Source organism: Colobus angolensis, unplaced genomic scaffold (assembly GCF_000951035.1).
Source record: "Colobus angolensis palliatus isolate OR3802 unplaced genomic scaffold, Cang.pa_1.0 Scaffold126, whole genome shotgun sequence".
Lineage (NCBI taxonomy): Eukaryota > Metazoa > Chordata > Mammalia > Primates > Cercopithecidae > Colobus > Colobus angolensis.
In genome coordinates this window covers 8,977,691-8,999,004 of record NW_012113808.1, presented here as the reverse complement: position 1 = coordinate 8,999,004, position 21,314 = coordinate 8,977,691, and the positions used below count along the sequence as shown (strand labels likewise).

The following is a 21,314-nucleotide window of genomic DNA, read 5'->3' as shown; positions in this document are numbered from 1 at the left end:
AAGTAAAATAAAATAAAATTTAAAAACCTAGATACATGTATAATAAACTACAGTCACACATACCAAAAAAAAAAAGGCTAGATTATCAGAGTCATAGGTCTCAATTTACACCTTAACCTGCATTATTGAGCCCCTATAGCTGAGTTTTCTAGTCTGCCAGAACTTCTTACAAGTCCTGGGAACAAGGAATTCAAGTTAATTTACATGGTTGACCAAATACCGAACCCATCTCTCAATTCTTCTCACAACACAATAGCAAAGTGATTGATACAGGACCGTAGTAGAGTATGAGATGCTGAATGAATGAATAAATGCATATTTTAATTATATATATGAGGTGAATAAATGAATAACAAGTAATAAATAATAAATTTAAAAGGACAGATGATTTCTGACAGACATGTAATATATTTACTATCTAATTTTGTTAGATTCTCAAGTTCATTCTCAGCAATGGAAAAGAATAAATGAAATCCAGTTGTTGATAATGTTACAATTTGTGTGTCAACAAGGTCTCTCTCACCAGTCAGCACAGGGTACTTATTTTATGCATTAGATTTTCTGGAAACTTATCTTCCCATGGAATACAGGGTTACATTCCAGCAGCTGTCTGGTCATGCCGCAACAGACAACTGCCTGCTCTGCCCACACATAGCAGGAGATAGACTAACGGCTGGGATGGTGGGAAATGCAAAGAAAGAGGGTAGCTGAAGAACTATTTTGGAAGAGTTTGTAAAAGAGCTCATTCTGTGAGGTGGAAATCCACTGGATTTCATTAAAGGGCCATGAATCACCATACCTATCCAGGCTTTGCATGCTGTGTAGGGGCAGAACGAATGATCATCCTTGTGCTCAATTTCCAGGGCTCTGCTCTTAAGCAGAAGAAATGTTTATTTGAAATTCATCAATACATTGTGCTTCTCTTTGTCTTCTTTTTATTTTAAATTCCAGTAAAATGAATTATAATATCTTTTATTTTAAAAGACATGAACAATACAATCTTGAATTTGTAAAATTCTAGATGTAAAATTCTAGATTCTGGATAAGTTGCAAGAACAGTGGAAATGCCCTGACTGTGTAGAGCTTATGATCTTGTGGGTGGTAGAAAGATTCCGGGATAAGTAGCAAGAACAGTGGAAACCCACTGTGGCCAGGTAGAAAATAGCATTTTCATCATCACAGCAAAAATCGGCAAGTCTGAAGGCACCATAGGAATTGGGTGCCATGGGAAAATCATACTAGAGATGGAACAAAGGAAGAAATGATTGTTCTATTCTAAGCCAATGTTAGTTAGAAAGGTGCTGTGAAGACCAGCAGCAGCACAGGTCGAATGAAAGAGCAAAAATTATTTCTGCTCTGTGGACTGGAGTGGAGTGGTTACTATATTTGAAGAATTAGGACTAAGCAGCTAGGATAGGAAAGGGATCTTTAGAGGGAGTTTGAGGCATTCAGTTGGCCTGTTGCAACTCTGTAGGGACTGCCTCCACAGCCAGGATTCTTCTTGGCCACCTGGAAATAGAATTCTGAGCAAAACATGCCCTGGTTGTGTAGAGCTTATGGTCTTGTGGGTGGTAGAAAGATTCCTGGATAAGCAGCAAGAACCTGGGGTGCGGTCCCAGCTTTCCCACTGGGCTGCCCTGGGCACATTCACCATACTCATCTGGGCTTTGCATGCTGCATAGGGGCAGAACGAATGATCATCCTTGTGCTCAATTTCCAGGGCTCTACTCTTAAGCAGAAGAAATGTTTATTTGAAATTCATTGTACTTCTCTTTGCTTTTTATTTTAAATTCCAGTAAAATGAATTTTAATATCTTTTATTTTAAATGACAATTGTGCTTCTCTTTGTCTTTTTATTTTAAATTCCAGTGAAATGAATTTTAATATCTTTTATTTTAATTGACATGAATAATACAATCTTGAATTTATAAAATTCTAGATGTAAATTTCTAGATCCACCCCTTTATGCAGGCTTCCATTCAACTATATATTCAAAGAAGTACGACAGGAGCAGTGTTCCCTAAATTTTGTTCAGTTAGAAAATTCTGAGTCACTTACATTTTAATGGAGAGGCTATATTATTTCTACAAATATAATAAAGACTATTATTTGCATAAAAATGGAATACATTGTTAGGAATCTAGGTCAGAGAAACAGTGTGTAACTGTGGCAGTGGGGTCTTGGGAAGGGGTCTGTGTATGTGTCACTGTCCTTAGGTTGCTGGGGTTGTTGTCTTCTCTTCAGGTACCAGACGTGCTCCAACAATGGGCTGGTGGCAGGATTCCAGAGCCGCTACTTCGAGTCAGTGCTGGATCGGGAGTGGCAGTTTTACTGTTGTCGCTACAGCAAGAGGTGCCCGTATTCCTGCTGGTGAGTCTGGCTGCCAACCAAACCCTCGTGATTCCTGGGGTGGGAGAGGCACCTAGGAAGTGCTCTGGCCCATGTTTCTAGCTTCAGGTAAGCTTGAGGGTCACACACAAGCCTGGAAGGCAGCGCTGGCATATAGACGAGAATGAATGAACGACTTAGGAGGATGTTCATGCCGAGAGGGATCTTTCGGGTTGTCCAACCCCCCACATCCTTCTTTTGGCAGAAAAGGAAACAACCATAGAGCTGGCAGTGACTGGCCCAAAGTCACTCACCTACTCTGTGGGGATGCCAAGTCTTAAGCTTAGGCCTACTGACTCCCATCCCAGTGCTGTTCTTTTCCCCAACTTCTGGTCACTTCTAATCACATCTAAGGCTGCAGGGCCTATTTGGGAACCTAGTTTCCTGCAGTCCCTGTTTGGGAGAAACCAATCTTGTCATAGGTCAGAATCTAGTACATAGTTGTACACAGAAAAAAACAACAACAAAAAAAGATAGTGCTGTTTTCTGCATCCATTTGGAATTCCAACCTCTGACATTTTGTTTCTTTCCCTCTCACTGGGCTGATGCCGAATATTTCCTGACCTAGCCTTCCAATTGACTAGGAGAATGTGTGTATTGTCATTTGCCCTGATGACTTACACTGGGTGTTAATAACACAACTGGCCCAGGTTTTTTGATCTGAAAACAAGCCAGGCATTTCTGCCTTGGGCAAGAGGATCCAGAAGTGTCAACATGTGAAGGTTGACTCCCTCAAGTAATTGATATCTCTACAGTTTAATTCTTGCAAGGACAGCTTCACAGATCATGCTTATTCTCTGCAATCAGACAGCTTACTCCACAGATGCCCAGTGGCACACAGTATCTCTAGGGATACAAAGTCCCCAAAGCTTAACGTTTTTCTTTTTAAAGTAAGGACTGATAGTAAATTCAGAGCTCAAAGTCACCTGTCACTGTTTGATGGAGCAGAAACCTCCTTTAGTTCTTCAAAACCACTTCCATAGAGCAGTTTTTACTCTACCACAGTAGGTGAACAGGCCTGGCAAAGGTTTATGATGCAACTGGGATAGTTCCTGAACCAAAGACCTAAAGATCTCTTGCAGTAGAGGAGGTGGAAGGAGCACTAGTGTGGGCAAAAAGAAACTTGAGTTTCAGTCTCCGTGCTGGCCTCTTCTCACTTCCCTCCCCTCCTTCCCCTTTCCCCTTCTCCCCTTCCTCTCGTAACTCTGCAGGCTCAAGCACATCACCCAAAATGATGACCACTTTTTTTGGGTCTCCAAGATCTTTAAGACTCTGATGAAAACAATAGACCTTGTCTTCAGGGGTTAAAATACACTTAGCATGTTCATACAAAAGTTTCCAGAGAATTTCAGGAATCCTCAGACTCCCTGAAGGCTGTTCATGGACACACTGCCAAGAGCCCCTGGATCATGAGTTGAAATTCCAAGGACTACAAGATCTTTCAGGTTGTTTTGAACCCTAAAAATGTCTTAACTCCAAACTCACTTCTGCAAAAGATGATCCAGATGCCATAATTGTTTTGAGAGGATGGAGGTTCCAAAGGCGAGTGAGCCCCAATGAAAGGGGAGAGTAGGTAGGAGCTTGGCCCCCACAAGTCGTCTCTCCTTCCTGGACTATTAACAGAATGGCACTTCCCACAAGGAAACTAGCCTCCCTTTGTTGCAAGGCATTAAAAGCCAATTAAAATGTATGTAAATTACCTGAAAGAGCAAGCAAAACCTAATAGTCAGTGAATTTATTTACTACATTAGCATAACTTTCCCTGAGTCAGACTCCAAAGGAACACATCAGGGCTGGGGTATGCTGGGTGGCCAAGAGGAGTGGATTCAAGGGCAGCAAAAAGAGTGGGGAGGCAAGGAGGCAGCCCTGCACGAGCTGTAGTCAGGAGGAAGGGGAACATGGACAGACTAGGGGCAGCTGGAGGCCTGCATGTGGGAGGCCCTGTCTCTCTGCCCTTTGTAGATGCCTCTGTCACAGCACTTTCTGCACTTTGCCACCTGCGTACAGTTGCTCCTCTCCACCTGGACTTCCAGTGTCTGGAGGATATGGGGCCACTCATTGATCTTCGTATTTTCAATGCCCAGCATAGTGCTTAGAACATAGTGTCTTCTTAACAACTGTTGAACAAAAGTCTACATTAATAATTGTGGAGGGTGTATATAATGTGAAGTGGCCCAGAAAATATAATTTTCTTACAAAGAAGTTTTTGTACTCTCCCCCATCGCTCCACTTCTGCCTAGAATATAAGCTCTACACAAGCAGAGATCTTTGTGCTGACGTATGCCAAGCCCTATAAATAATACCAGGCACATAGCATTTGTATGGATGAAGGAATGACTTCAGCCTACTTTTCGTTGTGAGCATTAAATAAGATAATACATTTCTGGTCTTGCCACTATCTATGATCACACAGAGCAGACCTGTCTTGAAGCAGAGTCCCCTTCACGCTCCCAGATGCAGGAGAGACCCAACCTCCTCACCAACTAACAGAACATTCAAAGGCAAACCCTGCCCAGGAACAACCTGACAGGTGTCTGGTCATTGCAGGAAGCAGAACTTGAGAGCGGGGTTGGTTATGCAGAGGAATAAGACACGTGATCAGTTGGACAGTCTGTTGTTGGGTGTACTAACTCATTCTTCCCCAGGCAAAGAGGAGTAAGCTGAGGCAGCAACATTCCTCATCACAGCAAGCCCCAAGGTCTCTGCAGAGATGAGTAGGAGAGCCTGCTGTGTCTGCAGTCATGCCATCATGGCTGGCCGCCCCCTGCTCAAACAGAACAACAACAGGGAGTGGGCTTGGGCCTCAAGACTTTGGGTGATCAGGCAGGTGGCAGGCGAGGAACTAAGGCTCACTGGTTTTAGAAAAGTTATCAAGGCCGGGCACGGTGGCTCATGCCTGTAATCCCAGCACTTTGGAAGGCCGAGGTGGGCGGATCACAAGGTCGAGATCGAGACCATCCTGGCTAACACACTGAAACCCATCTCTACCAAAAATGCCAGAAAAAAAAAAAAAATTAGGTGGGCGTGGTGGCGGGCGCCTGTAGTCCCCAGCTACTCAGGAGGCTGAGGCAGGAGAATGGTGTGAACCCGAGAGGCAGAGTTTGCAGTGAGCCGTGATCATGCCACTGCACTCCAGCCTGGGTGACAGAGTGAGACTTCATCTCAAAAGAAAAAAAAAAAAAAAAGAAAGAAGGAAAAGTTGTCAAACAGAGGTAGGGGGCGGATGAAAGTAAGTGTGAGAGAAAGAGGGAAACATCTAAATCTTCCCAGAATTCCCATATTCCATGGATCTCTGTGATCTGTGTTAACACTCTGAGCATTGCTTCTTGAAGCTTATCCTGTCTGTTTATTTGAATGCTGAGACCTGAAAAACACAGGTCTTTGTGTTGCCAGTTCCACTGTTGTTTTAATGATGCCCCAGATTTCCAGTGGTCACCTGGAGACTGGTTCCAGGATACTTCTGCTTCCTCAAAAATGCTAGGTATCATTCCTCTCACATACTTTAGAAATGACTTCTCAGGCTCTCTTAGATGCAATTCATCAGCTAAGATGCTAAAAATGTAATGATTATATAGACATACATGTAGGAACAAAGTCTCAACATTAAAGATTGATAGATAAAGATGAGAAATTTTGAGTTCCCAGAGATATTCATATCTCTGCTGACAAAGTTTACCCAAAGCCTTGATCTGCAATGATTTTTCCACCCCCCACCCCACCCCAACCCCCACACCCTTCACCCTTCCTTACCCCACCCTACCATCCAGACATGTTACTGCTGGTCTGTAGAGTCAAAGGGTGGGGGAAAGTAGAGAGAATTCCTCCAAAAGACATGACAAGTCAACTTTGGAACAAGTCCCACGAAGGTATGTTTCCACCTGACTGGTTCTGTTTCTGATGGCATGGTGTTACAGCTGAGAGCTATCACAGTCGCCAAATAAAATGGTGTTTTTTCAAAGAAAACATTGGAGAAGCAGCAGAATGAGATTCAAGTATGCACCGTGGTACACAGTGTATGACTCACTATCCCGCTGCTGTGTCTAGACATTTTAGTGGCATCTTTAAATTGCCTGAGTCATGATATTATATTATATGTCTTTCTAAATGCCTCCAGGGCATAAATTAGGTCTTATTTTTTCAACATCTCCAGGATATTACCTAGCGCAAAATAGACTCTTAATAAATGTGTCAGATGAATAACTGAACGTTGCAAGTCCCTAGGAACAGTAACAATGGTGAAACCCGACATTGATGTGATGACGTTTTATAGTTGACAAAGAATTCTTTCAAGTACATTATTTTATTTGATCCTTTTAACAGCCCTACAGAGTGAAGTGAGAACTCTTTTTCCTGCACCTTCCCACAGTGAAATGCTGATAACCCCCTTATCTGAAACCTTCCCTTACATGACTTTAATTAGCTTGAATTACGTCCCAGGGAACTGGACCCATGTGTGTGGGAACGACATTTTCCCCCTTCCTTCTTTGAAAGGCAATCTGCAGCACGCAGCCTGACACTGTATGAACTAGCTAAGTGGGCATCTAGCGCCTGTGTTTGTGAGCACTTAGGGATTCAGAACTATCATCACTCTAGGCTGGAAAAAACAAGTCATTCAACCAACTCCCAAATGAGTGTGGGATTTATTTGTTTGGTGGGAACCAAGGTGCTGCTCTCATTTCAGCTTGTGCAGTTTCTTGTTGGATATTACAGCCTCACAGGACTCTGGCAAGAAAGCAAATTCCTGATAGATGTGGACATGCCGTTACGAAATGGTCTCCACTGGATTGGATGAATATGTGAATTTTATAGATATTTATTTAGATATGAGAATTCTAATTCTTAGTCTAGTGGTCTACAAACCACAAACACGTGTCACTGAAGTTGCCACAACCCTTTAGACATTGTTTGTCATAACCTCTCTTCTCCAAACAGCTCAGCAGCTGCAGGCTGCACACCAGACTGTCTACTGTCCAGGCGGAGACTCTGTGTCCCAGGAACTGATGGTTGTAAATTATTTTCTTTTCTAAATGGTTCTTCTCCAGAGCCATGGCCTTTCATTAGGTTCATTGGATAATATCTTTTAAAATAATGCATCCATTTACATGACCTTTACTTTTCTCTTCAACCCTGATATTCTGTCTCTCAGACTTTGCATTCTTCGCTGCCTACTTCTCTACTCTCTGTGTGCAAGTCATAAGCCAGAGAATGCTTTTATTTTAATTCCCGTATAGCTCTAGTTAACAACATCAGTTGATTAGAACATTCTTATCTCTCCCACCCCAAAGCACCCAGTCAAAGCTAATCTTTAATTCCTAGCCTCTTTGTTCAGATGTTAATACAAGATAGGGAGTGTTTGCATGTTCACTCCTGTGATGCTGTTTCAGGGACAGGAACAATCTCACAGGCCCCTGCATTGCTGTGCCTGTCATATGCCACCTGTGCCCAGACAGCCTCCTGCAATTCAGCTCCCAGAGGCCTGGTAAGAAGAGCAGCTTCCATGCTGGTCCTCTGTGCAAGCTGGAAGCTGTTACTATAGAGATAGACATACTTAAGTTTTGAGGAAATTGGACTAGATGTCACAATTTAAAGGAAATTATGTTGGAGTTAGATGCTGTGTGCCCTACTAAAACCATTGCCTTGCATTGCATGATGTACGTAGCACTCATTGTGCAGACAGCCGCCTCTCTGAGCCTGAGCAAAATCAATCGTCCCTTTCATCAGCTGGAGTGGTTTTCATAATTGCTGCACCATATTTAAAATGTAGACATGTACAATTGGCGTTCCATATCTGGCGGTTCCCTATCCAAGAATTCAACCAACTTTGAATCAAAAATATACAGAAAAAGACAATAAAAATAAAAATAACAATACAACAATAAAAAATGATACAAATACAAAACCATATAGTATAATAACTATTCACATAGCCTTTACATTATCTTAGGCATTATAAGTAATTTAGAGGTGATTTAAAGTAAACGGGAGGATATTCATAGGTTATATGCAAATACTACACCATTTTAGATCAAGGGCTTGAGTTTCTGCAGATTTTGGTATTCATGGGAGTCCTGGAATCAATCCCCTGCAGATGCCACTGATGACTGTTGTATTAGTCCGTTCTCACACTGCTAATAAAGACATACCCGAGACTGGGTAATTTATAAAGGAAAGAAGTTTAATTTACTCACAGTTTGCAGGGCTGGGGAGGCCTCAGGAAACTTACAATCATCGCAGAAGGGGAAGCAAACACGTCCTTCACATGACGGCAGGAAAAAGGGCCAAGCAAAAGGGAGAAAAGTCCCTTATAAAACCATCAGATCTCATGAGAACTCATTCACGATCATGAGAACAGCGTGAGAGTGACCACCGCTATGATTAAATTACTTCCCACTGGGTCCCTTCCATGACATATGGGGATTATGGAAACCACAATTCAAGGTGAGATTTGGTTGGGGACTCAGAGCCAAACCATATCGACTGGATTTGGTGCCTGCATTATAGGTGATACGTTTCTCCCTATGTTCAAACTTCAAAAGCAGAAATATCATAGATGCGTCTAGCTAAGTATTCGTTAACCCAAGGCCAGCTACTTAGAACATAGTAAACCTCTCAGTTACAAACCAAATCTGATGTTTTATTCTATCTAGTCTGCTTCCCTCTACTATAATAGATTCTAGAAGCAATCATTCTTACTTCTATTTATTAATTCACTTAAGCAGTCAATGAATGTGAATGGATATGAAATAATAACAATTCATAGGCTTTGGTTGACCCTAATAATGATAATGATGATAATAATAATATTTATTGACACCTACCATGTGTTCATGTGTTACTGCATTTAATCCTCACACACAAAAATTATGATACTATCATGCAGATGAGGGAACTGAGCTATAGAAGTTATGGCTTCCTTCAAAGTTCCAAACTTGACTCAAACAGTCTATCTGCCTCCAAATCCCATGCTCTTTGCATTGTACTGAGCTGTCTCTATATGAGGAATAAGACTTCTATAGGTGAAACATTACATAATAGCACAGTAGGCATCTGGTAGAAAACAGAGAATAAAGCTATCTTAATTGGAGGGAGCTGTTGAAGGTGGAGTAGCCCCCACTGACGTGCAGACCCAGGGTGACCACCATATAATGTGGCTAATGAAAATCAACACGAGTCAAAGCAAATGTGCTTGCTGACTAGCCCTGGACTTGGACAGTGAGTTAGAAACTCACTTCCAAGAAAGCAATTTGGAGAGTGTTCAGGGACTTTCCTCTACTCATTTAAGCCACAGATATCCCTGGAACTGTTGTTCCCTTGTGTTGTGATACATGTCTGAAGTGTTTGAAATATGAAGTCCCAAAATGCCATAAGAGGACAGACATGGACATTTGTTTTTATTTCTCACAGCCCAGAGCCCCAGGGTTCAGGTTTTCTGTGTAGAGAAGGGCACTTGGGTGACTACAGAGGTACCACTTGGCCAATCCCCAGCTCTTGTGGGAAGAAGCCGGGGGGTTGTTCTTTGTGGCTGTTTTCCTTTACATGTAACTCCATTTGGGGTTTATTTTTTCTGTCTTTGCAAAACTAATTCAAAGAGAGTCTGATGTAGCTCCTAATAAAGACAAACTAAGCAATCTGAAATATGTTCATTCCTTACAGCTTACCTGGAAAAGCATTATGCAAGAGGATTGATCATGAACAGACTGGCTTTATTTAAGAAACTTCTCAATGATTTGCCTGTCGAAAGGGACATCTTTTTAGCTGAATGCACAAAACATAAGCCAACCTCAACACATTGAATCCACAAATGTTGAGTTTCTCCTCCAAACCCACCTCTGAACCAGATCATAAAAGCATATTTGATTCCATGCACTAATGATCCCTCAAAGAGCTCACTATATTGGCTCTCATGATGTTATACAGCATTCTATTATTTTGCTAAATATATAGTGCTGATGTATTTGTCCATTTTCTTGCTGCTGATAAAGACATACCTGAGACTAGGCAATTTACAAAAGAAAGAGGTTTAGTGAAGACCTCACAGTTCCACGTGGCTGAGGAAGCCTCATAATCATGGCGGAAGGCAAAGAGGAGCAAGTCACATCTTATGTGGATGGCAGCCGGCAAAAAGAGAGTTTGTGCAGGGAAACTTTCATTTTTAAAACCATCAGCTCTCATGAAACTTATTCAGTAGTAATAAGTTTACTTTCCTGTGCTGTACACAGGAAAGACCTGCCCCAAGATTCAACTACCTCCCGCCAGGTCCTTCTCACAACATCTGAGAATTCAAAATGAGATTTGGGTGAAGACACAGCCAAACTGTATCAGCTGACATGTCACAGGACATTAGAATAGGATATTTAAAGCAAGGTGCTAATTGAGTGGTGGAGAAATAGAAGAAAAACAGAATTCAACATTGAACGACCAATAGAAGCTTCTCTAAAACGTTTGAGCATGAGCTGAGCTATAAAAGATTATTTGGAAGACTTTCTAATTTTATTCTTATCTTTTAAAAGCTGAAGTACGGCTTCCTTAGGTACCCATTCTGATCTGTTCGTATGTAAATGCTGGGGTTTTCTTCCAGTTTTTATGGTAGGGAGTCTGTGGTGTGTGCTTTTCTAGTGTCCCCACAAAGTGGACCAAGGTTGGGGATCTGGTGGTTCCTAACCATGAGATGAAGCTGCATCTGTTCATGTGCACATCAATAGGAGGGAAAGTCCTGAAAGAGGAGCTTCCAGGTGACACCGAGTAATCCAGTTGTCCTAATTCCCCTAAGTGAAACGGCTGTTACAAACACATGTCAGTGCTATGAAGTTTGACTTTCATAGAAGAAAAGTGTCTAGCTCTGAATAAGGTCTCGTAGAGGTGGGTTTTCACAAAACCTTATGTTGAGTCACTTTATGTCAGGGAATAGATTGAAAATCTTTAACTGCTAAAAACCTAATCAGTTCTCAACCAAACCTCTGACAATGAATAAAATTGGCCACTGTATATAACCAGATTATATCTCCATTTCCCTTCCTAAAATGGATGTGAGAACATATATCTGGACTCAGCTCTGCAATATGTCTATTCTTGTGGCAGAAGAGCCGAGACATCTATCAGCCACAGCTCAGTCTATAATATTGTATTGACCAGCAAACATTCATTGAGTCTAGTTGGATCTGTTGATAATTTTAGTGCTTCAAGAACCTTAGATGGGAAAAATCCTATATCAATCTAAAAATTTTCTTCAGTTTGAACTGATTTCCCTCAGCTCATAACTAAGATAATACCTAATTTTTTTCCCATCAGCCTCGGCTGACACAACAGTTGTACAAGTGGCTTTATGTTATCAAGTTTTTACTTAGCTTTGGAACAACTCTCTGTCTCTCGTCTTGACAGCAGAAAAAATATTGTGAAGTGAGAAATTGTACCATAAGAATCATTCATCTGCAAGTGACAGGAATAAACACACGCACACACACACCACACACCGGTAGTTTTTATTAAAAATTAAATAAGATCTAAAATCGAATAAATCTATTCAAACTCTTTACTTTAGGGGAAAGGAGAAAATAAGGCTTCCCATAGAAATGCTTGAAAAGTAGACTCATTTCAGTAAAGGCATCTTCCTGACCTGCACTCTTCTTCATCTTGCCAAGCTGAAGGTTTGCTTGATTGTTTTAATTCATCTAGGAATGTATGGCAATGCTCAGTATGAAGTGTGTTTTTCAAAAAAACTACTTAAAGTGACCTAATAATTCACAAGGAAGCTGGAACCACACTGAACTCTTCCCCCACCCACACTGGCAAAGCCCGATGTCACAGCTTAGGAAACCCTGATCATTCTGCTTCCTTGTAGCCTCTTTTAATTTCCTGACAAGTCCCTATGCCCTGTCTCAGTGTCTAGTTCTGAATGTTTAAATTCTTTTTTCTCTCTAAGGAGCTATTACTGGGGCTTTCACTTCTCTGTGTGTGTGTGTGTGCGCAATATCATCAAGAACTAAATGCAGTCACACATATCTGGTTTGAAAATACAGAATACAGAATCCTGGGCCACACTGACACAACAGTTCTTCCTATGGATGGTGTTTGTGCGATTCACTTTCTACCAGTGATTTGGGTCATTTCTCCCTTGGTATTTTTTATCTCATAAAGTAGGAGAGATTTCCATCGATATCCAACCTCCTTCCCTATCCTCCTTAACCCAGGTTTCTCTAAGACAGTCTAAACTTGATCCCATGGTGTTATAACACAAACAAGACAAAATAACAACAACCAAAAGTCACACAAAACAAAACCTGTCTGTGACCAAGGAGAAAATGTACCAATGGTCATGTACCTCACCTTCTCTAGGACATTCTAGAAATTCAGTGGACATCAGTCCCTCACGAAAAGGCTTCTCAAACAAACTGTCCAGTTAGACAGGGGGCTTATGTCTGGTCACTACCAAAAATGAAGCAATAGAGAATCCTAATTAAATAAAGCATTAAATAACATTTTCCTTCTTTGAAGGTAAAACTTCTTGATTTTTTTTTAAAGGTAAGCTTTTCTTTCCCACTTTATTCCATGGTATTTATCCAAGTATCTGAAGACAGATCAGAGTGGTCAGTAAAAACTTAAAAATAAAAATCTAGCCTCATAATTTCCAAATACTTTTAGCAATTGGATTTAGCCTAATGCAGTGTTGCTGTATGTAGATTCTGCCTTGGCAAAAAAAAAAAAAAAAGTTTGATAATTAATTTTTACACATTGTATCCAAAGATTGCTTCAAAAGTTTTTGAAGATATTTTTTGTTCTCATGGATCATAAATCAGTGGGATCCAAGTAAGGCCCTATTAGTTCTACTTATAAGACATTTACCATGCTGGGCGCGGTGGCTCACGTATATAATCCCAGCACTTTGGGAGACTGAGGTGGGCGGATCACTTGAGGTCAGGAGTTCCAGACAAGCCTGGCCAACATGGTGAAACCCTGTCTCTACTAAAAATACAAAAATTAGCTGGGCATGATGGCACAAACCTGTAATCCCAGCTACTTGGGACACCGAGACAGGAGAATCACTTGAACCCGGGAGGGCGGAAGTTGCAGTGAGCTGAGATTGCGCCATTGCACAACAGCCTGGGTGACACAGTGAGACTCGGTCTCCAAAAAAAAAAAAAAGACATTTACCTGAAAGATAAAGTCCCGCTTCTGGACCTCTTTGGAAGCACAAAATAAGTTTCTGGATTGGCAGGGCCTTGTTTCCCTTCATGAACACATTAAGCCAAAACACATGTACCTCACTTTGGGTTGGGCTTGCCATCCTGATAGAGCATAATTATGTGTTAGGAAAATTCAAAAGGGAGCAAGGGTTAGTGAATAATGGGTAAAAGGAATGATTATGAACCAAGAGAATGGGCTAACCATTGATCTTGCTCCATCTGTGCACTGAGATCCTCCTAGGAGCCCTTACAGTTTATAAATCAATCTTTTCATGATTTAATGACAATCTTAGAGAAAGATCACCATCAGTCTGCAGAGGAGAAGATCTTTCTAGCATTAATAAACAGTGATCTGTTAAACCCAAACCAGATGAAATTATTGACACTTGGAAAACTAGTTGTTTTCCAAGCCCTGGGGTTTGGATAAAGACTTTGGAGGAACTATTTCATGGTAAAAGGACTGTTTTGGTCCTAAAGGTCCCAGTGGCAAAGCCCTTATGAGAACTGGCAGATTCTAGACTTATTCCAGGATGGACTACCATGGACCTACTCATATGAAGGCCCAGGATTTACTCAATATTGGAAGAGAAGGAAAGGAAAGGAGGAAGAGGAAGAAGAAACAAAATAGTTCTTAGTGATTCAACACCTACCATGTGTATAGCACCCTCATCACTCATTTTTATTAGTTCCAATGACAAACCTATAAGGTAGACTTTATTCTTCTACAGGTCAGAAAACTGAGATTAACTGACTTTCCCCAGGCCATATATTTATTCAGCTAATATTTATTATGTATCTCTTTTAGGTGCTGGATGAACAATGGTGGACAAGGCAAAACCTCTACCTTTGGGGAGCTTACATTTTAATTAAATAATTTTTGAACACGTTGTTGACTATAACTCACAGTAAGAAATATATGTTAAACTAGCACAATACATACATCTAATTAACCCATACACATATATATTTGAAACAAAATGTTTACATACATAGACTTATCCTTACTGCATGTGATGCATGCTTTGATATTTTCTTTTCTATTTTATATCTTTTTAAAGCCAATTAAATTGCTTTTAAAGCCAATTAAATTGACTTTGTTATCAACCAATGAATTATAATCTAAAATTTGAAAACATTGTCTTAGTTGACTTGAATAGAATAGGAATAATATTGATATTAATCAATATCAAGAACTCCAAAATTATTTTGATAATTCCAAAGCCTGGGGAGGTATCTACATCTTTTTCAGTGTACAGTTTAATGGCCTAGAAAAGGAAGATGAGAAGTGGGAGGAGAGCTGTCTGTTTCTTCACAGCCTGGAGTGGTTTGGTGGATGTCATTAACTTCAGTCTGGATTTGCCAAGATGCTTAAACTCCATCTCTTCTTCATAGTGTGTCTTCTGTTTGCTCCCAGCAATAATAATATGTTTTATTTTCCTCTAACCTTTTGTTCTTCCTGCATAGGCTGACAACAGAATATCCAGGTCACTATGGTGAGGACATGGACATGATTTCCTACAATTATGATTACTATATCCGAGGAGCAACAACCACTTTCTCTGCAGTGGAAAGGTGAGAAAGATAGCCCCATCCCCATGGGGCTAGGGTTAAAGGAGCTGGGACTAACTCCCTGCAAGGATTATACCTGCAGGAATTTATAAACACACATACACACACACACACACACACACACGCACACACACACACACACACATACATATATGCAGAATACAAGTGCAGATTTCTTACATGCACATATATTTCTGCAGGAACTTTGACTTGAGGTTTTCCTTATTTTATTTCCTACCTGGTCAAGGATTAACTTCAGGTTTGGCTGGAAAATAGGAGGCCATGGGAAGTGAGCTGTTCTCACGAGCTCACCTCGTGGAGCTGCTCACCTTGGAAATGAGGGTGGATTCCAGCCTGCTCAAGGGCAAAGTCCTAAACTTGGTATCCCTTGATGGTCTAAGATTTTCCCCTCACTCAATTTCAAAGAGTACTTTTCCTCATGAAACACCAAGAGGAGAAGGCAAATACAGTTAGAGGGGTGCCCATTGTCAAAATGGACGCCCTTCAACCCCATGCCTCTATATGATCCCCACTTGGGGTTTTCGGAAAGGGGATTGGCGATAAGAAACACACAGAACCTACTGTCCTAGTCTGTTTGGGCTCCTTTACCGCATTACCTGAGACTAGATAACTTACGAGCAATAGAAATTTATTGTTCACAGTTCTGGAGGCTGGAAAGTCCAAGATCAAGGCACCGGCAGGTTCAGTCTCTGGTAAGGGGTTGCTTGCTGCTGCAGAGATGTTGCTTTATTACTGTGTTCTCACATATGGTGGAAAGGGCAAGCCAGCTCCCTTCAACTTCTTTTATATGGGCACTAATCCCATTCATGACAGCAGAGCCCTCATGGCTTAATCACCCCCCTAAAGGCTCCTCCTCCTAATACTATCACATTGAGTATTAGGTTCCAACATATAAATTTTAAGGGGACACCAACATTCAGACCACAGTATCTACCAACCATATTTAGAAATGAAAGGAGTTAACAATCCCTCAGTAAAGCTGACAAAAATTAATGAAAGAAAGATAATTTAAATGGCCTGAAGATAAAAACTGCACTAACCCTTTTTTCATCACCTTTCTCTCACAATCAACTCCTTAGTCCTATCTCAAATACATCAAAACAGTAAGAAGAAAACAAGAATTGTACTCCCTACTAATATAGAGAAAGATGTGGGTAAATTCAGGTGTTAATGATTGGTTTGGCCTACTTTTAGTCAGCTGATAATCACTTTTTACACAGAAATGAATTCCTGAAAAGTTACCAATAAATATTTTGCAAACCAAATAACACTTACATTAACTCATAAGATAGTATGCTGTGATGAATTTGAGTGTGACACATCTTTGGTGTGTGTCTGTGTTTTCATACAGAATTACGTCTGAAATAAAGTTAACTTATTTAATATGACCTAGAATTTCTTTTTTTTAAAAAAGAAGGACATTAAGTAGCTCTGGAAAGGCACAATATATGTTGCAGGCTGATCAGCAAAAACTTTTATGTTTACCCATAGGCAAACCACTCAGTTTGCACACATTACTTATTTTTACTTTAGATATACTTTAAACTAGCCTAGTTACCAATTTTCTAGAAGCAGCAAATTAGAAAGGGAACCCACTATATAGTACTTAGAATGAAACTCATTCCACCGATGAGAATAAATAGCTGGATGACATGACAACAAGTAAGCATAAGAACAATAGAGAAAATGAAAGGCTCAAGAACTCAAAGAACGTGAGTTGTCATTTAGCAGGGCCATGCTCCCCAAAGTGCAAAACGAAATAACAGGGGTGCTCAATGCTGCAAATGATGACTTCAGCTCAACAAGAAAATCAGTTCTATGTTCCCTGTTTAAGAAAGCAGGAATGAATACAGTAAAGGAAGAGTGCCGTCCAAGATTAGGATGAAATACATATATCTGAGTAGTTAAAACGCTCAATTCAATTTTCAGTAAATTCAGTTTTCAGTAAATTTTTGGTTATGTGGATTACCCAGAATCATGAAAAACTGAAATATTATGTCATTGCATTAATTTAAAATGAATATCTTCCCCCCAAAATAAAATAAAATAAATATACTCATGCAATTTTGCTACTGTCATCAAAAACAAGTAGCTTAATGATCCACAACTTAGGTTTCTTCTGCTCTGCTGAAAGATGCCGAGGCCCCCAGCTTGGAGAACTATTGTCAGGGCAGGATTCCCCGTGCAAGAGCTTTCCCTCCACACACGAATCATAGTGGTTTCCTCTTAGAATGCAGTTTTTTCCATCTGTGCGCTATTGACATCTGGGTCCAGATATTTCTTTGTTTCAGGGTCTGTCCTTTGCATTCTAGATGTTTAGCCTACCCACTAGATGCTACTAGCACTCCACCCCAAGTTGTGACAACCAAAAGTAGTTGCAGACATTGCCAAGTATTCCCTTGGGGAGCAAATTTGCCCCCACTGTCCTGGTGTGAAATCAGAGACTGAACCTGGTAGAATCATTTGGTCTTCATAGGACCAAGTCTAAGTTTTACTCAGCATCAATTAATAGCCTTTTAAAAGAGTAGTTTGAATGCCTGATCATAAGATCTTGTTTATCTGTGTTTGTTGGTACACAGATAAATAAGACCTGGCTGCAGTAATTACAGTCATTTGGTAAACCCACATGCCACCAATTTTCTAATTTCCTTCTAAAACAATCTTTTGACAATTGCAGGAATCAAAATATCACCCAGGCTCTGGTATCACCCAGACCCTCAAGTTGATTATCCAGATTTGCGTTGAGGGACTCTATACCCAATTGTTTTAAACAAATGACTTGGAGCAACAGACTCAGAATTAGAAAGCCTGCCTTAGGCTGTTTGAGCAGAGTCAGCCCCCTTTTTCAGTTTAGAAACTGGATGAAGGCCTTGTTAGTCATAGTGTTTAGGATAAATTGTTGAAAACAGACCTTGCAGATTGAAAATGGAGATAGATAATTCTGAGTTTGTAAAGGACCCCACTAAGCTTTGGAATGATTTGCATAATTAAATATGGAAAACCTCTTTATTGTTGCCCTTTATCAGGACTGTGCAAAGGGCATGGCAGCTGTGTGTTCTTCTGGGCTTAATATTACCTAGTTAGGGAGACAGTGTGGTTTAAGAGAAAGATCAAGATTTGAGTCCAATAAACTGTGAATCTGAAATTATCACCTATTACTTGTACTACCTTAAAGCAAGTTAATTATTTCTCTGAGCCTGGTTCTTCACTTAAACAATGAATTGTTGTGAGGATTAAAAGAGAAAACAAGTAAAGCATCTGGTACAATGCCAGATATATTGGAGGCTACAATTATCATTATCACTGTTCAACAATATTAGACCACAGGAGTGTCATGCAATGTAGGCACTCGATACATTTCTCTTAAATGGATGAATAAAGAATGTAAGTTTGCCCTGAGCAAAGAACATTCCTTGAAATGTATCCACACCACATTTTTCAAAAGTTAGTAATGCTATGTACACTCTTCCCATCCCCAACTACTTAAACACATAGGCAATTCATAACAATTCTAGTGATGCCAGAATGGCAGCCATTTTCTTTTTTACTTTAAGGGATTTTTTCATTTCTCTGTAGCAGTGTTTTCTGAAGGGAAACACATGTATAGCACAGAGCCCAGTGCATGGTGAGCACTCTGCATACGGTAAGTGCTCAGAAAGAGTCACTGGGAAAATGGATGGACTTTTTAGAACAAGATTTTTTTTTTTTTTTTTTTTTTTTGACAGGGTTTCACTCTGTCACCCAGGCTGGAGTGCAGTGGCACCATCTCGGGTCACTGCAACCTCAACCTCCAAGACTCAAGCAATCCTCCCGCCTCAGTCTCTCAAGTAGCTGGGACTACAGGTGTGCGCCACCACACCCAGCTATGTTTTTGTATTTTTTTATGGAGTCAGGGTTTCCACATATTGGCCAGACTGGTCTCAAACTCCTAGCCTCAAACAATCCACCTGCCTCAGCCTCCCAAAGGGCTGGGATTGCAGGTGTGAGCCACCAAGCCCAGCCTAAAACAAGATTCTTTACAATGAAATGGAGATGATGTTAAATAAATGCTTTTATTCCAAGCTGTTAACCCACAGGTCCTTGAGGTACTTTCTGGAGGCAGCAGGGGTGAGTTGACCACCAGTGATGAACAGAAGCCTCCACACAGCCAGTGACCTAGTTAGTCACCTTCAAGGGTGACCTGAACTCACAGATTTGTCGGCTCTTGGGAAACTGCATAAAGATGTCTTCTAAGAGCAAAGTGAGGTTAAGTGTCCCTTCAGCTCCCAGGTCCTCCAAATGTTCTCTGTTGCTGTTCCCCCAGCAGCGATTCTTCCTGCCATGTCCTTTCTCACTGATATTCATTTTCTGACTCTCCCTCCCACAGGGATCGCCAGTGGAAGTTCATAATGTGCCGGATGACTGATTACGACTGTGAATTTGCAAATGTTTAGATTTGCCACATACCAAATCTGGGTGAAAGGAAAGGGGCCAGGAGACGGGAGGGTGTCCACATATGTTAACATCAGTTGGATCTCCTATAGCAGTTTCTGCTGCTCTCTTTCCTTCTCCCTGAGCTGGTAGCTGCAATGCCAGCTTCCTGGGCCTTTCTGACTAGTATCACACTTATAATAAAATCCACAATTCAACCATGTTTCTCACTTTTCACACGTTCCATAGCAACTGCTTTATATGACTGATGATGGCCTCCTTGCACACCACATATACAGTGTGCATGCTTACAGTCGGGCTTCTGGAGCACCCACTGCAGCCTGGCTACTGCTTTTTACTGCAGAATGAACTGCAAGTTCAGTATAGTGGAGGGGAGAGGCAGAACTGGAGGAGAGGTTCAGTGAAGGTTCTCTACAGCTATGCCTGTTTGAATGATATGTAGGGTCCCCACAAAAAGCAGGCTTTCTGCCCTGAGGGGCATCTTCCCACTTCCCTGCTCCACATGAGCCATGCATGCTTAGAAATCCAAGTGCAGCGCTCTTTGCTCCAGGAGTGAGGAGACTGGGAGGTGAAATGCGGAAGTGGAAGGGTTTGGGGGCAGAGCTGAAAACAGGGTTGGAAGGATTTCCTGAATTAGAAGATGAACATTAGCATACCCAGTAATGAAAATGAGTGCAGGGGCCAGGGGAACCTGTGAGGATCAGTCTCAAATGAGATAAAAAGGGAAGCAGAGAAAGGTCAGAGAATGGGACTCAGATTGGGAACTTGTGGGAATGAGAGTGACGAGGTTGAACTGGGAAGTGGAAAAAGGAGTTTGAGTCACTGGCACCTAGAGGCATGCCCAGGATTCCTAGGAAGGCTGGCAGACACCCTGGAACCCTGGGGAGCTACTGGCAAACTCTTGTGGATTGGGCCTGATTTTTTTTGGTGGGAAAGTCTGCCCTGGGGATCCACTTTCCTTCTGTGTTTGGTTTGGGAGTTCTTCTGCAGAGATGGTGCTATCTTTCCTCCTCCTGTGATGTCCTGCTCCCAACCCTTTGTACTCTTTATTACAAAAGAAATAAAAATATTAACGTTCACTATGCTGAAAATATTCAGGGTCGGTTTTTGCTCTCTACTCTTTCCCTTGCTGATTATTTATCCATTCATTCTGAATATACTGGTTAGCATTGTGGTTTGTGCCAAGTACCATGCAAGGCCCCAGGAGTACAATGATGACAATGACAGAGTGTGGTTGGGGAATTATATATTTAAGACATAAAGTGCTAAATGCTTTACTTAAGATTGAACAAAGGAAGGAATCACATTTCTTGGCCTTTGAGTTTAGCCTAATCTTTTCTCAGCATCCTTCAACCTTCCTTATCCCAAGATGTCACCAGAATTTTTAACCCCAGCAAGCCCCTCTTTTCTTTATCCATAGCAGTCTGCCTTTTTTTTTTTTCTGATCCATGCTGCTCTTCCCTCATCCTCTCTCCCAGTGGACCCAGAAGAAGAGCCAGCCAGGCAAAACCCCAGGGATCGCCTACCCTGCCATACACCCCATCTAGGTGGTCAAGATGGTGGTGACTCTCAGCCAGTGGCGACGGTGTTTCCCACTGCAAGATCCCAGCATTGTGATGGGGAAGGCAGGGCTAAGGATATCTTCTCCTGCCTTAACTCTAAAACACTTTTTTGTATTAGAGTTTTGCTTTATTTCCTCCGTGTCACTGTTTCTGCCTCTCTGGC

At 41.2% G+C, this 21,314-nt stretch overlaps 1 protein-coding gene across 1 annotated transcript in view; it reads left to right on the top strand.

Moving 5' to 3' along the window:
• The window catches only part of DPT (dermatopontin), a 34,246-nt gene extending 13,566 nt beyond the window's left edge, over positions 1 to 20,680 (top strand). The window contains exons 2-4 of the mRNA XM_011933420.1: positions 2,245 to 2,370; positions 15,033 to 15,140; positions 19,525 to 20,680. Of these exons, the coding sequence (XP_011788810.1) occupies positions 2,245 to 2,370; positions 15,033 to 15,140; positions 19,525 to 19,591 (301 nt within the window). The 3' untranslated portion in view covers positions 19,592 to 20,680. The remainder of the gene's footprint in view (positions 1 to 2,244; positions 2,371 to 15,032; positions 15,141 to 19,524) is intronic.
• The last annotated feature ends 634 nt before the right edge of the window (positions 20,681 to 21,314 follow it).